This window comes from Erithacus rubecula, assembly GCF_903797595.1.
Source record: "Erithacus rubecula genome assembly, contig: scaffold_148_arrow_ctg1, whole genome shotgun sequence".
In the NCBI taxonomy this organism is placed as follows: domain Eukaryota; kingdom Metazoa; phylum Chordata; class Aves; order Passeriformes; family Muscicapidae; genus Erithacus; species Erithacus rubecula.
In genome coordinates, this window is record NW_027636153.1 from 145,843 (window position 1) to 162,096 (window position 16,254).

General features: G+C 48.4%; 1 protein-coding gene and 1 long non-coding RNA gene across 2 annotated transcripts; both read right to left on the bottom strand.

Annotated features, from left to right (window-relative positions):
- Positions 1-1,113: 1,113 nt before the first annotated feature.
- Positions 1,114-2,053, bottom strand: LOC306815510. Its single transcript, XR_013777414.1, has 2 exons — positions 1,905-2,053; positions 1,114-1,613 (listed from the first exon to the last, which is right to left on the bottom strand). It is a non-coding gene; the product is annotated as an uncharacterized lncRNA (long non-coding RNA).
- A 184-nt stretch (positions 2,054-2,237) lies between these two features.
- LOC306815509 (uncharacterized protein) lies at positions 2,238-4,633 on the bottom strand. The gene is made up of 6 exons (XM_079332067.1): positions 4,521-4,633; positions 4,212-4,349; positions 3,222-3,398; positions 2,940-3,095; positions 2,679-2,780; positions 2,238-2,336 (listed from the first exon to the last, which is right to left on the bottom strand). Exons 2-6 carry the CDS (start codon positions 4,296-4,298, stop codon positions 2,253-2,255), a joined length of 606 nt encoding a protein of 201 aa, XP_079188193.1. The 5' UTR covers positions 4,299-4,349; positions 4,521-4,633; the 3' UTR covers positions 2,238-2,252.
- Between the last annotated feature and the right edge of the window lie 11,621 nt (positions 4,634-16,254).

The window sequence follows — 16,254 nt, forward strand, 5'->3', positions numbered from 1 at the left end:
CCAGGGGCCTCTAACTGGGTCTGGGCTTCCACCTGCTAAAATTTCATAGGGTGCAGGATTTCTCCCAGACCAAAGCTGCCACCACCGAGAAGCCTGGGTGCTGTTGGAGTGCCAAATGCCTCCTCATAACTGACGTCTGGAAACGGGGATGTTGAGGTTTTTCTCCTGTGGAAAAAGGCACCGTTCTTCTTTATGGTCCTTTGGGAGTGGGAATGGGTTTGTGTATGCTAAAATTCCCTACATAACAGGATTTCTCCCAGATCAACGCTGCCGACTCCTCGGACCATGGCTGCATTTGGTGTGCCAAAAGCCTCCTCTGAACTGACATTAGGAAACTGGGATGGTTAAATTTGTTTCACATGGAAAAGAGCCACCAGGGTCCAGTAGTTGGGACTGGGCTACCACCTTCTCATAGTCCATATGGTGCAGGATTTCTCGCAGAGCAAAGCTGCCATATCCTCGGACCATGTCTTCCATTGGACTGCCAAATGCCTTCTCTTAAGTGACATCTGGAAACTGGGACGGTGAGATTAATGTCCTGTGGAAAATAGCCACCATTCCTATTCAGGGGCCTTAGCCAGGGATGGGTTTCTGCCAGCTAAAATTCCATACGGCACAAGATTACTGCTGGACCAAAGCTGCCACCACCGAGAATCCCGGCTGCCTTTGTTGCACCAAACGCCTCCTCCTAACTGACATCTGGAAACAGGGATGCTGATTTTGTCTCCTGTGGATAAGATCAACCTTTCATATGCAGAGAACATAGGCCAGCCCTGCGCTCCCCAGGCTGGGAAAGCCCCGGGATGCGCCAGAGGATGGAGCATGGCCGCTGCGGGGTGTCTGCCCGGCCCCTCTGCCGTCCTGTCCCTGGCCACGTCCACAGTGGGTGGCATGGGGCCAAGCTGGCATCAGCCATCAGCCTTGTGGCAAGGCCTTGAAGTTCACAGTGTTGTGGAACTGAAGCTTCAGCACAGAGACCTTTCCAACCTGATCTGCCCTCATTCCTCTGAGTCTCTGCACAGAACACGGCACAGAACAGAACGGCAGGAGGGGTCTGTGTGTTCCAGGGCTCTGGATTTGCACCACTTGAGCTCCACAGAGATGCAGGCAAAGTGAAGAAGCCAAACTTTATTGATGGAAAGCAAAGCAAATGGATGAGCTAAGGGGAACAAAAGGGATGGGCACAGTCTGAGGACTGGAGAGAGGGAGCAGTCAAAAGGGAGGAATACCGGAGGGAAGAAGAGAAGATGGGCAGTGTCTGAAGGCTGGAGGGAGAGAGCAGTCAAAAGAGAGGAATACCAGAGGGAAGAAGAGAGGATGGGCAGGGTCTGAAGGCTGGAGGGAGAGACCTATCTATAGGCAGGGAGACAGCTGAAGCCATGCAAACTTCTCACAGACTCAGCTGTGGCAATCATCAGCTGTGCCTGGACCTGCAGCTGGTCTCTTCTGGTCTCAAGGTAGCCTCACCTTCCACGGCATCTGGAGGTCTTGAAGGGATGCTGGTTCTTCTGAGGCAGCAGATGAGCATGGTTCTGCAGCTCTTCTGTTGAATATCTTTTCATCTCCTGTGTTTGTCTGGGAAGGGCTGTCATCTCTCCTCAGAGCTTGAATGGCTGGAAGAGAGAGGAACAGAGCCATGGTCAGAGCCCGGATCTGTGGGAATCCAGGCAGACCTTGCTGCCAGGGCTATCCCAGCCAGCTCTTGCCATGGCCACAAGAGGAGGGGCCAAGGGGATCAGCTGCAAGGTGCTGGCCATGAATCCCCCAGCCCACGTCCCTGAAATCTCTCTGTGCTCTGTCCACACCATCCTCCGTCCACACAGGGAGCGAAGCCCTCCGCAGCCAGGCCAGGGATTGCAGCTCCCCCCAGCAGCCCCTGCTAACAGCCCGCTGCCCTCACTCACCCTCGCTGAGCACCTGCAGCTCTTTTTTCTTCCTCCTCAAGCTGCGCTCGGCGAGCCCTGGGAACACAGAGCCCATCACGGCGCTGCTCAGCGGCACAGCTCCCTGCCCGCGGCGATGCCAGCCCTGCGGCCACTCACCCTGGTGGCCCGGCAGGGCTCAGCCTGGGCCCTTGCCACATGCTTCTGCCCCAGGGCACAGCTGCGGAATGGCAGCAGCCCCGAGGGCAGCTGAAGCTCCACAGCGCCAGGCGTAGATGGCAGAAGCTGCCGGGGAAGCAGCCGGGGCTGGGGCCGAGCTGTGGCGGGGCAGGGAGGGAGCCCGGGCTCACCCATGAATCTGAGGGCCGCCTATCGCAGGGGCTCCTGTGGGCTGTCCAGGTACAGCAGCGCCTGGCGCAGGTGCTCGACCGCTCGGCTCCTGTCCTCTGCCACCTGCGGACAGCGGCGGGAGGGAAGGTCGGGGCAGGCTCTGTCCCTTTGCCCGGTGCTGCCCGCACCCGGCCCCGGCCTCCGCTGCCCGCACAGCGCTGAGGCGCGGCCAGCAGCCGCTGGCCGAGCTCTGCAGGGGCACAGGGCCGACTGCTGCCCGGGGAGCCGCGGTGCCGGCCCGCCCTGCAGCCCCGCTGGGCCGGGGCTCCATTGGCACCCGGCTTGGGGCTGTAGGAGCTGGGAGAAGAGCCCGTGCGGCCCCTGGGGGCAGCGCTGGGCAGGGCCACGGCTGCAGCCACACACAGTGAGCGCCGGCTGAGGCTGGGCCTTCCAGGCCGGCCTTACCAGGCGCTTGGCGAATTGCCACAGCTTCTCTGTCTTCACCAGGTGGATGAAATTCTTCCTCTTCAGGAATTTGGTCGCACAATGCAGCGTTTCCTGAGAGGCCTGGAGAGCAGAAGAGATGTGGAGACGGCACCGCAGCCCAGGGCATGGGACCCGCGTCCCTGCGCCAAGGCCTGCAGGAGGCTGCAGCCCGCCAGGCACCAGAGCGGGAGGCAGCCGAGCCCCCTGCCAGGGATGCGCCAGCAGCCCATGAGTCCTCACCTCAACCACACACCCATTTTCATCATGGCAGTGGAATAAAAGTGGGGGTAGGCTTTGGCACACAGTTGATTTAAGAGGCTTTTTCCCCTCATCTACTACCAATTCCATCACCTTGCAGAAGAGGTCAAGGGAGAGCAGCTGCACATGGCTGTTGTCCTGGGGGAAAGGAAAAAGCCTTGGCACCAACTACTCCAGCCTCCTGAGCAGTGGCTCAAATAAGCCACAGGGCACAAAGTTTCTGGGCAGCAGCCGGTGCCTGTGGCTGAGAGCACAGAGCCTTACCTTGTCAAAGACTGCCAGGAGTGCCTCGGCCACTTTCAGGGCAGTGGTGCTGGATATCAGGATGTCTTTGTCCTGGAGCACATCCGTGAACATGCGCAGCATTATGCCAACCACCTCTCCATCTGCATCACGCAGCAGCTCCAGAAGGCTTTGAGACAGGCTACACATTTTTCTGGCCTGTGTGGAATACAAGGCTGTGCTGTGAAGCCATTAATGGCTGCACCACCACCATTGCCCTGGCACTACAAGCCCACCTGTTGAGAATTGGTTAGAAAGCCATGGACACAACTGTGGATATGGCATGGCTGAGGCCTTGTTGCAGGAGAGCAGCTCCTGCTAAGTAGTAGCTAGGCCTTGCCCTTAAGCAGATTTTGCTGAGCAGCAGTGTTTGCTTTTAAGAGACTTTTGCAAAAGCAATAGAGCTAGCATAATTTGCAGAGTTAGTCGATAAGTAATACATATGTCCATTGTTCAATCAAGGCCTTAACTTCCAGGGAAGCACGTAGCAAGCAAGGTATAACCCTGGGACAGATACTATATAGCAATAAGTATAAGGGAAGTAGCAGCCAAGATGAGCAGCGGAATAGCACGTATGCTTTTTGGCTAGAAATTCAGTGATTATCTCACACTTGCAATAACCAATAATAAGAGAAGGCGTACATAGTAAAAACCAATAAGATTGTACTAATATGAATAATGCTGGTTTATGCTATGTTGGGCTATAAAACTGTCTGATGCTCTCAATAAAGTTGGATTATGCTTTATCAATCACATTGATTGTCTGGCTGATCCCCTCGCTATTCCTCCACGAGCGGCTCCGCACCCCCGCACCCACCCAGCTTCCACAGGGTCCAGAGGCCAAAGGCCGGTCCTGAAGAATTCGGGGAGGTGAGGCAGGAGAGCTGGGAGCATCTGCCTCAGCTCCTGGAGCCCAGCCAGCCCAAGGGGCTGCTTTCTCCAGCGCAGCTTCAGCCGCTGCCCCCTTCTCACCATCAAGGGACCCTTGCTGAGCACCACAAGGCCTCTGAGCACCAGGCGACGCCTCTCCCTGCACTTGTTCTGCACGTGCCTTGACATGATTTCAAGGATGCTGTCAGCATATTAAGTCAAATCCAAGCACTCCAGGACCTGGAAGGCACAGGGCAGTGACAGGGGACTATCCGGCAGGAGACCAGAACTGCTCAGGGCTGGGCCCAGGCAGCAGCACAGGGCACAGGCACTGTCCCAGGCAGCTGTGTCTAGGAGAGGGCGGAGAGCTGAGAGGCAGCTCAGCGAGGCAGCACTGGCCATCAGGCTCACCTCCACAAGGAATGCCAGGAAAGGCAGATCCCAGCGTAGCTCTTCCCTGCTGAGCTGCCCAAGCAGGTGGCGTGCAATCCCAGAACACAAGGAGAGGGAGACACGGTGCATCTACCTGGCAGGGGGAAAAGGCACCGAGACACTGAGATGGGCAGGCAAACCACTCTCAGGACTGACTCACAGAGATCCGGTCTTTGCCCAGCATTCCTTGAGGGGATGTGCTCACTTTGGGTGGCCGGCGCCTTTCTGGGCACCTCCTCTCCCAGCCTTTTCCAGTCTGCTCGGCTATCCGTTGGTGGCAAGGCCCTGTGGCTCATGACCACAGGGACTGTGTGGGGCACCCTGGGAACAGAGCACAAATGTTGGGGGCAGAGGGGAAATGGGAGGTCTCACCTGGCCAGCAGACCCGCAGCATAGTGCTGGGTGTCAGCACAGAGCAGGGTGTCCAGCCATGCTTGTGCTCCATGGCCATCACCTCAGGCTTGTACTGCAGACAGAAGAGCAGAGCCTTCATGGCCTGCACTGCAAACCTGTGTGCAGAGCAAAGCCCAGGTCACACTGGAAGCACTGGTGCTGGCTGCAAGCGCATGGCAAGGACAGGACGACTGGGACCTGTTGGGCTTACTGGGAAGGCAGTGTTGCTCCTGGCATGCTCTCCAGAAGTTCTCGACTTCCTCTGGCATCTGCTGTGTGGTGATGACAATGTGGAAGAGCAGAGCCACAAAGAGGCAGGAGGAATAAAGGATCATTGCCTTGTGGCACTGAGGCACAATTAACCAGATGACCAGAGTTGCCTGCAAAAGAAGCAGCCCAACACAGTGCTCAGTGCTGAGGTGTCTGTGGGACAGGGCCTGAGGAGAGAGGTGCGGGGGTGCAGAGCCGCTCGTGGAGGAATAGCGAGGGGATCAGCCAGCCAATCACATTGATGTGATTGATAAAGCATAATTCAACTTTATTGAGAGCATCAGACAGTTTTATAGCCCAACATAGCATAAACCAGCATTATTCATATTAGTACAATCTTAATGGTTTTTACTATATACGCCTTCTCTTATTATTGGTTATTGCAAGTGTGAGGTAATCACGCCTACTGAATTTCTAGCCAAAAAGCATACGTGCTATTCCAGTGCTCCTACTTCCCTTATACTTATTGCTATGTAGTATCTGTCCCAGGGTTATACCTCGCTTGCTACGTGCTTCCCTGGAAGTTAAGGCCTTGACTGAACAATGGACATATGTATTACTTATCGACTAACTCTGCAAATTATGCTAGCTCTATTGCTTTTGCAAAAGTCTCTTAAAAGCAAACACTGCTGCTCAGCAAAATCTGCTTAAGGGCAAGGCCTAGCTACTACTTAGCAGGAGCTGCTCTCCTGCAACAAGGCCTCAGCCGTGCCATATCCACAGTTGTGTCCATGGCTTTCTAACCAATTCTCAACAATTCCCCCTCTTTTATTTTGTGCAAGAAAAGCATGACTCATGGCAGACTCTGCTATGCGTGTCATGCTTTTCTGCAAACATTGAAAAATGCATGGAACAAGCAGAAGTACAACCACAATTAAAAGTGCAATTATTATAAGGTGCTGTAAAAGAGATGTCGGCCATGGCCCCAAATGTAATGACTTTAGCCAATCAGTTAAACCTAATCCAGTGTATTCTTGCAAGTGAGTAGTAAGCTGTTTCAAATCACTTATTTGTTTATGAATGGACACAGAATGATCAGAAAGGTTCATACAACACATTCCTTGAAAGTCTTCACATCCATGGCCTTGTGCTAAAAGCAAAAAATCTATAGCTGCTCGGTTTTGCAAAGTAGCATGACGAACAGAATCAACGTCAGTCAAAAGTTGTGATAGAGCTATAGAGGTAGCATTAGTCTGTTTTGCTAACCAACAGCCCAGTTTATCAAGTTGAGATAAAGCTCTTGCACTAGCAGCACCTGGAGTAAGAATAGATGCTGCTATAATTTGTGCAGTTGACCAAAATTTGACATTATCGTGACAGTCAGATTTGTAAGCATGAGCCAATCTTTTAATGCGAAGATGTCTTCGACATGCCTGTAAAATCATTGACACATTAGGAGTAAACAAGGTAAGTCTTCCTAAGGTACATGGTCCTCCCCTCAATCTAGATGGTATGTCTGGTCAAGCTCTGTCCCCACAAATCAAAAACACACCTGGGGGCAAAGCAAAAGGAGTGTTTGTGGACTCTGAGATAGTAGCAGAAGTATAATTGCACCACAGTGAAGCATTTTGATACACAGAAAGAGATGCATTTACCAAAACTGTGTCTGGCTGATGTAAAGATTTTCTAGAGTAATTGAACATCACATATGCATCAGCTCGAACTGACCCCATCAGTTCCAATTCTTGGGGTTCTAAAGATGCATGCTTTAAATATGGAACCCATAAGTCTCAAAAATTAACATTGTTCTTCGGATTTGAAATGTCACAGACTGAAAGTGCATCAGGACATGGCCAGGAATCAAGTGGGATACCAACCAAGCATGTAGAAAAAGGATTACCTAGTGTTGACAAAGACAGGCATATAGCATCTTGCCCAGTCTAATTTGCCAGGGTAACCCACACATTAGTTTTGGGTTGTGTTGGTATCCATGCTTCAGTCAGGATGCAAGAAGCGATTAGCATTTCTAAGATTACCATGCCTAGATTTAGGCTGAAGATGCCCCTTAATAACATCATCCCATTGATGTTCTGGTATACAACAGTGACGTGTAATATCTGGGATATCCCAAGAACAGACAGATTTTAGTACTACTGTAGCAGCAAACCACTCTATCTGTTGGATAGCAAACAAGAGACACCAACGTACTAAAAATCGATACCTGTTCTTACAATTTTCAACAACATACCCTACAGTTACAAGAGAAGGTTGCCGGCAATCACGTTGTTCACCTCCTGAGGAAAAGTGAGTGTCAATTAATGCCAAAGCCTCTCGCTGCCAATTAGTATGTTGCAGCTTTTCAGTACAAATAAGACACACAGGTTGCCATAAGTGTGTTTGATGTAACCAACACTTTTCCTTATATCTACCACATTTTATCAATACTCATGCACCTCTCTTACATTTTTTATTACAGCTTAAACATTGTTTCTTTCCCAGTCCAATTTGATCAGCAAATAATGAAGGTTGATAAATAGCAAACTCTTCCAAATCAGAAAGAGTTGACCACTCAATGGTCCTCTTCAGAAGACTCTAGAGTTGTTGGACCAAGGGTTGTACTGCCAGATGATCCCTCAGTCGCTCTCTCTCCTCTTGTTCCTCTTCTTCCTGGGTCTGAGGTGGAGGAGATGCAGCCTCCGTCATCAGTCACTGGACGAATCCATTTGCTGGGTACCCAAATGGGTCCTGTGGGAGTAATAACACACACGTAACCTCTACCCATATATTGTACCTCAGCAGGTCCTTGCGTCTTAGGTTGCACAGATATAAAAAGCCATTCCAAAACAAGTGTCTGATGATCCGCTGTGAGCTGTGTGAGAGCACAGCTGTGTGAGGTGATCTTTTCCCTGTAAAATAGTAATGTCAATGGGTACATCCTCCACTCTCCGAGAAACAGCTCTTTCAGAGATAATTGTAGCCAATTTTTGTAAAAATCCGTGTCCAACCCCTTCAACTGCCTCCAGACGATTTTGCAGTGGCCAATCAGATGGCCAATGATGCTTAGCAACAATGGTAATGTCAGAACCTGTATCCAATAAGGCTCGAAGTCGCCTTTCCTGTTGAGCAAAACGTAATATAGCCTCCAGAACAGGGTGCTGATCCCTTGTAAGAGTAAGTAATACCAAACCTCCTGTAGATCCAAATCCACCAGTTCCTCGCAGTGGTCCTTGGGCCTCCTTAATCAGCTGCTGTTGTGGAATCAGCTGAGCTATGCGGCTTCCTGCAGGAATACTGATAGGAGGAAAACATGTATGAACCATAATCATAATTTCACCTGTATAATCTGCATCGATAACTCCAGGTTCAACAGTTAGTCCCTGTAAAATAGTAGAAGATCGTCCCAATAATAAAGCTCCATAAGATTGTCCATTTAAAATTAAAGGTCCACAAACCCCAGTAGGAACTTTTAAAGGTTTGGAGTCTTTAAGTACAATGTCTGTTGTGGTTGCCAAGTCCAGGCCGAGGCTCCCTCTTTGTGGCTGGCTGAAGTTCACCGGCAGGGAGCAAGGAACCTGCTGTGGTGGCTAGCTGACGTTTGCAGGCAGGGAACAAGGAGGGGCTACCGGAGGTACTTGGGTGACTTGGTACGCAGTCTATGTCTTCGCGCCGTGTCCCCTCACGCTCGTCTGTGCAATGTGAGTTACGCTGACAGTTACGGCACCAAACATTTGTAGTTTGACAGTCTCGTTGTATGTGGCCATTCTGCCCACATCGAAAACACCTCACATTGGAGTGAGACTTGTCAGCAGTCTGAAATTTATGTGGCTTTAATGGCTCAAGTGCAGCAACAGCAAAAGCTTGATCCTGAGACTGCCTGCCTTTTAGAGTTAATATTAAATCCTTAACAGCCTCAACTAACATAGCTTGAGTTCCTTGTGGAATTTTACTCATACGATCTAACAAATCCACTACAGTTCAATCACCTGATAATGTAGCTATTATCGATCTTACTTGTGCATTGCTATTTTGTATAACACATTCCTTAAGCTGTGATCCCTGCATATATTGAGGTACTCCTGCTCAGTAAGCTTGTCCACAAAACTAGAGAATGACTCCTGTGGACCTTGTCTAATATGCATATAGGATGGTAATTCTCCTCTCTCAGTTCTAACTGAATCACATGCAGCCCTAGCCAATCGCATTGCCTCCTTTACTATATCTGGGCCCAATAATGCTTGAGCGTCTATCCTGGCAAATTGACCTATTCCCATAAATCTGTCCATTGTGACCCCCCTAAGTGGATCATTAGGTGCTCTTTCAATATGTGCAGCCTCTTTGCATAAAGCTTGAAAATGAGCCTGCCATAGCATAAACTGTGATTGTGTCATAATTAGTTTAAAAACATTTTTCATGTCCTCTTGTAACAATAGTCCTGAACCCCAAATATAATTAAGCACTTGTTTTGTAGGCTCCCCATGTATTCCTACCTCATTTACTGCACTACGTAATTGCATTAAAATCTTCCAATCCAAGGGAGCTATTGTTACCTGCATGCCTTCTGCAGTAGGAGAATATGTAACTGGAAATGCCTGCTGTTTAACTATTGCATCTCCCTGTAATTTTGCAACAAAATTTTGGTCCCCAGCTGCTATTGCTTCCCCCATGATTTTATTCCAATCTCTAGCCTCAATTTCTACTTTCATCTTTGCTTTTTCCTCAACTTCCTTACCTGAAACTTGCTCAGTTTGCTGTTTTGTTATGTCCATGGGAGAGGCAGAGGGCTCTGCTACAGAAGGAGACTGAACAGCTGCATTAGAAACAGATTTTTGTGGCATTGTAAATTGTGACAGAGTTGGTGGGTCTGGAAGATTATTTCCGCCAAAAACATACATACCAGCTTGTGCAGCTCACTCTGCAGCAAGAGGTTTACCATCTAAACGTACGGATGCAACAGCAACAATTTTTTTCTCAGCCTGATATGCTTCTAAAGAGTTAAAGATAGCCTGCCAAGGCCGAACTAGCCTTTTAGCTGTCTTATCTTTCTGAATGACCTCCCAAGCTAAACAATCTTCTAGTTTTTTACACTCCTCAACTGTAAAAAGCTCCTCAGGAGCAATAAAAAATCCCTTCTCCCTAGCATAGTCTAATAACTTTAATAAGTCCTTCTTACAATCTATTTCTACTTTTCGCTTTTCTAAAAAGCATTTAAATAAATTAAAAGCCGCTTGTCCTGTCTGCTTAGCCATAATTTCCCCTTTGTTTTTTAGTTTTTTAAACTAACGAAGGGGGCAGCTCAGGAATCAAAACTTAATTTGCATGCGCGCATTACATTGCAGCCTTAACCACAGTCGTGTGAAATGCTGTACGGCAGCATAATCAGGATGGCGAGCCTCTGGAATGTGGAGAACCCAGGCTCGGAAACCAGCAGTATGCCAGCATACAGGAATCTTTGCCCTCCGAGCGCTGCAACTTGGAGCTTCCCCACTTGCTTACCTCCAGCAGTGCGGTGGAACGAGCCCTATGGTTAGAAGGCCTTAGGATTGGAAGCCACTTGTTCGGGCGCCACTGCGGGGGTGCGGAGCCGCTCGTGGAGGAATAGCGAGGGGATCAGCCAGACAATCAATGTGATTGATAAAGCATAATCCAACTTTATTGAGAGCATCAGACAGTTTTATAGCCCAACATAGCATAAACCAGCATTATTCATATTAGTACAATCTTATTGATTTTTACTATGTACGCCTTCTCTTATTATTGGTTATTGCAAGTGTGAGATAATCACGCCTACTGAATTTCTAGCCAAAAAGCATACGTGCTATTCCAGTGCTCCTACTTCCCTTATACTTATTGCTATGTAGTATCCATCCCAGGGTTATACCTCGCTTGCTACGTGCTTCCCTGGAAGTTAAGGCCTTGACTGAACAATGGACATATGTATTACTTATCGACTAACTCTGCAAATTATGCTAGCTCTATTGCTTTTGCAAAAGTCTCTTAAAAGCAAACACTGCTGCTCAGCAAAATCTGCTTAAGGGCAAGGCCTAGCTACTACTTAGCAGGAGCTGCTCTCCTGCAACAAGGCCTCAGCCGAGCCATATCCACAGTTGTGTCCATGGCTTTCTAACCAATTCTCAACAGAGAGGCAGGGGGAGCAGCAGGCCTGGTGCCCCCTGAGCCTGTCCCTAGCCCAGGTTTCAACCCAGTGCCTGAGGCAGGGAGAGGATGGAGAGCTGCTGGAGACATGGCTGGGGAGCAAGCAGAGGCCAGTTCCAGAAACTCACAGCCAGGGCAAAAATGTCTTTGTTGTCCCCATCAGAGGTACACGTGCTGTGCACAGGCCAATCCTCCATCACACAGAGCAGTATTGGCAGCACCTTCTCCACTGCTGGTCCCAACGAGCCTATGGTTCTCCACGTCCTTGCAGCAGCTCTGTGGGATGGGAGCTCTGTGTAAGGGGGGGTCTTCAGTCACAGTACCGTGTCCTGTACAGCCATGGGGCCCTGGTGACAGATCCCTGTTGCCCTGAGGGGCAGGGAGGGAAACAGAGCTCAGAAAACAGAGGTGTCTGAGGGTCCTGGACCTCTCCGCCTGTCTGGCAGACTCCATTGGACAGGCTGTACAGGGCGGTGGGCCCTAAAGGCTGGTGAGCCCTGAGCTCTCAAGGCAAGTGTGCGCCGTACCTGTCACACGTTGGGGCACAGCGCAGGAGGGTCAGCACCACATCAGCAGGGTGTTCTCCAGCCAGCCTCTGAATGTCAGTGCGCAGCCTGGCACCCACAGTGACGTGGGACTCGAGACTCTGGTGAATGCTTTTCACCATGGCTGGCACCTGGAGGGGGTGGGGAAGACTTGGAGCACTGTCCAATGGAGCAACTCCCCAGCTTCCCCCAAGAAGTGCTTCCCTCCCTGCCACACTGTGCTGGCCTCAAAGACTGAGGGGTCTCAGTGACCATGGTGTGAGTGGGGACCCAATTCTGTGAGGCCTCGAGCCCTGGCCCCAGGCTGCTTACGTGCTGCTGACATGAAACACGAGAGTCCTTGAAATAGTCCAGGATGAGTTCCTGGCTCAGAGTGGCAGTGGGAGTGGTGTCAGTATTTGCGATGCCCCGAGTCTCTCTGGTGTCGGCATTTGGGATGGCCACGTCCTCAGTCACTGCCATGTCAGCCTTTGCCCTGTCATCATTCCTTGCGATGCCAGATTCGTCTGAGCACTCAGGTAAATCTGGGCTGGCATTAGGCTCTGCCTGCAGCTCAGTCAGCCTGCAGTCATGCTTGGCTGGGCTCTCTGTTGCTGTGGTACTGGTCTTTCTATGTCGAATGTGTAGGAACTTTCGGAACATCTGCAGGAGTACAAGAAACAGGGAAAAGACGCAAGTTCCATGGAGTGCTCCAAGTGCTGTGCTGGGCTGAGCAGTGACAGCAGGCCCAGCCCAGGTGGGGATGGCTGCAGGTACCTTCAGTGTTCTGTGGAAGCTGCCACGGGTGGGTTCCTGCTCTTGTGATCGGTCCGTGGCTGCACCTGGCAAAGAGTGAGTGCAGCCAGAGCTGAAGGGCTGCGGGAGAGGCTGGAGAACACAGGCCAGCCCTGCGCTCCCCAGGCAGGGACAGCCCCAGAGGATGGAGCACAGCCGCTGCGGGGTGTCTGCCTGGCCCCTCTTCCGTCCTGTCCCTGGCCATGTACACAGTGGGATGGGATGGGATGGGATGGGATGGGATGGGATGGGATGGGATGGGATGGGATGGGATGGGATGGGATGGGATGGGATGGGATGGGATGGGACGGGGCCAAGAGTCTTACATGCAGCAGCTTGATGGAGTGTTTTGTTAAATGAATTTCTTTTCATTTATTGCCAATTCATGCCATTTTATTTCTTTTGGATAATACAATCTCTGATGACTAAAAATAAGCGCTGGTTCTGAAAGTGCACAAAATGAGAACATTGTATCAAAATGCTAGTGGCTCAGTTCTAAAAACTCAGCAAGAAAAAAAATGACTTGAAGTTGTTAATATTGATATTTACATTTGTTTACGAAGACAGGAAAATGCCAAAGTATTTTTTTACACTGCTCTATGTAGGGATTTTGCAGGTATTATAACTTTGTAAATGATTTACTGATCCTACACAGAAATTGCAGGAAACAGAGTTCTATCTGCTCTTAAGATTCGATTGCAGGAATTGATAGGAAGTTGAAAGAAAGCTGTGAGTCAGCTGTGAAAAGTGGTGTGGAAGCAAAGGTCCTTTACATCAGCAATCCCATAACACCAAGGACTCTGCATTGTTTTAGTTAGACTGTGCAGATGTCAGAATATATGATTCTAATATAATTTAGCATGGCCAAAACTGAGATGAGTCACACTGACATCCAGTCTGGTTTACTCACACTGAGATACACTCCAATTTTAAGTTCTGTCATGGCTGTCAAAAGCTTACCATTGCATTAAAGGATGCAGGTTCTTCTGCTGCATGCATTAAGGAGATGAAGAAAACAGACACTTAAATTTGAGCAATTGCTCTGTTGTCACTAAGAACAAAATGGATATAAATAATAAAAACCTCTGAAATGTATGCTAGAGAAAATTCTTCCTGGTCAGACACACTTAGTGAACATGGCTGTGTCCTGGTCAGTGTAAATACAGCCAATCATCCATTTGGGCATGTCCTTAAAAACTGCACATGGACTGCACAGTCCTGTTAGGATACCTGCATTTGTACTGCAGTGTGAAATACAAGACCGGGTGCTGGGCATGAGGAAACTTTTTGCTTCCTCTGAGTGCAGTAAGGAGAGTTTAGGGAAACTGCCATCAGCAGAAAGATGAAAGATAATTCTTTTGAATTTGATAATTACCTTGTTTTGAAAGATAATTGTTTTGTTTCCTACATTTACAGTGCCTTTTGATCTTTTGGGAAACAGCAGTTGCCGATCTTACTTTCATCAAGCTTAAGTTTTCAGAGTGGTGCACACAGTTTATGGCATTCACAGTAGTGTCTGATCAGTCACATGCTGCTGAAGCTCTTCTGAAGATCAGTTTTAATATATAATTAGTATTTCAAAGACCCCTGGTGTGCAATGACTACAGTACAATGATTGGAATGTGAGAGCAGTGAATTAACTTGCAGTGCTGCTGTGTTCTGCACAGCCTGGCAGCTAAAGCAGCAGTCCCTTTATTTGATATGCTCTGCCCTTCTGACCTGTCTCATAGCAGCAAAGCACAGATTTTACTGCTGCCTGTCTGTCATTAAAGTGTGTCAGAAGGTGTTTTGCAGTTAGGGAGTGCATTAAAAATGCCACTTCAGTCAGTGCTGAGCTTCAGTGACAAAAATGCCTACAAGCTGCTGTTGCTTTGAACGTGCAGAACCAAAATCCTGCAAAAACACAGCAGTGGTGATTTGCTGATGCTGTGTCTGGCTCCAAGTATGTCACATCACCAACATTAAAACCTACCATAAATTGTATTACAGATGCATTTTTCACTTGGGAAAAAAAAAAAAAAAAAAAAAAAAAGACGAGTAAATTACTTAATTTTATCCCATTTTTCAGATGTGCTTAAGTAATCTAAGTCCTACTAAGGGGACTTCAGGACTTGAGCTCCTAAATGTCTTAGCCAACATTTTTAGAAGTCTGTAACATCCATCCATCCACTGATGTCTCTCTGGCAATTCCTGAAGCCCTGTGCTGCCCAAGAGTACAGAATACTCAACATGCAATTAGAACACAGACCAAAGCGAGATTGCAGTTCCAGCTGGTTTTTCCATCAGAAAAGGCCTGACGCAGCAGCCGGGCAGAGCAACACAGAAATCTGTATCAATCTCCTCAGGGCAGATGACTTTGTATAGTCCATTGCTTCTGTGAAAAGGAGAAAGGCAAAATTTCTTATTTCTCATTTCTTAGTTTTCCAGTCACCAGTTTCACTAAATTCAGCCCAGTACATTCAGCTCTTTTCCATCTCTACTATAAAACCTATCTTCTAAGCAACTGATTTCCATCTTGTGCAGTATTTGATCTGTCTTCATGGTTCGTGTTTCCTCTGAGTCTCAGCACATTTCACTCTGTAATCCGGACGTTTGGTCTGATTTCTAGAGGTGCTGAGCATCTTTGTGTCTTGTCTTCAGTGAAGGAGCACTTCACAATTTTGTTTAGTTTGACTTTTAAATTGATTGAAGTTTCATTGCTGCACAGGTTCCACCTGTCTTTAGAGTCAGATGATGTCCCAGACATTTTGGATGAAGAGTATCAACAGAACTTTTCATGCACAAATGGCCCTTCCACTACAGGGCAAAGAGCTGAACAGAGAAGTATAAAAATGTCTTTTTGATACAATGTACCTTTGCCACTGTTAATTTAGACTCCTCCTTTTTAAATACGAACCTGCCTAGTTTAGGGATGCTGGGGATATATATTTTTTTTTTTTTTTAATCAGTACTGTTTCACTTAGCTGCATCAAAAATCTGGGGTTTTCAGTGTAAGGAATGCACCTACATTAATTGGTTAGCCTGGGTGTCAGGCTCTCATTCTACAAGCCAGGTCCGGCCTAACCAGCATATGCAGCTAATCTGATCTTTGTTGATGATTTGTTCTCCTGCTGGTAGCAGCCATGAGAACACCCCAGTGCTTTGCATAAAGGGCTGCCAACAAAAGGAGTTGGTGAGGATTTGCCCACAACATTTCCCCTTTCAGTCTATGGGAAAAGCAGTGCTGCATCCACCTCTTGGATGCTGGGAGGGGTGAGAGACTTTGTCTCATCTCAGATTTTCTCAGGTTCTTTCGTTAGGCTTTGCACCCACAGAGCTTAGGCGCCCAGAGCTTTCCTTTGGCAAGAGTGCTTTATGCACAAAAATACTTCCTTTCTTTTTACACGCCTCCTGCGTGCAAATATTTTGGCTGTAGTGATGCTATCAGTTGTGGTGCCCGAGACTTTAAGGGAGTAAATGCTTCAATATTTAAGTGTTTTGGGTATAAGGATAGCATTTCAATAAGAAATGTAAAAAGTAAAGAGAAATAGAGAGTAAAGAGATAAATACTTAGGACAAAAAAAATTGGGAGAAGGGAATTGAATGTAAGGAGAGTTCTAGCGACAGTGATTTTTAAAAAGCATTTAAATGAACCTCAG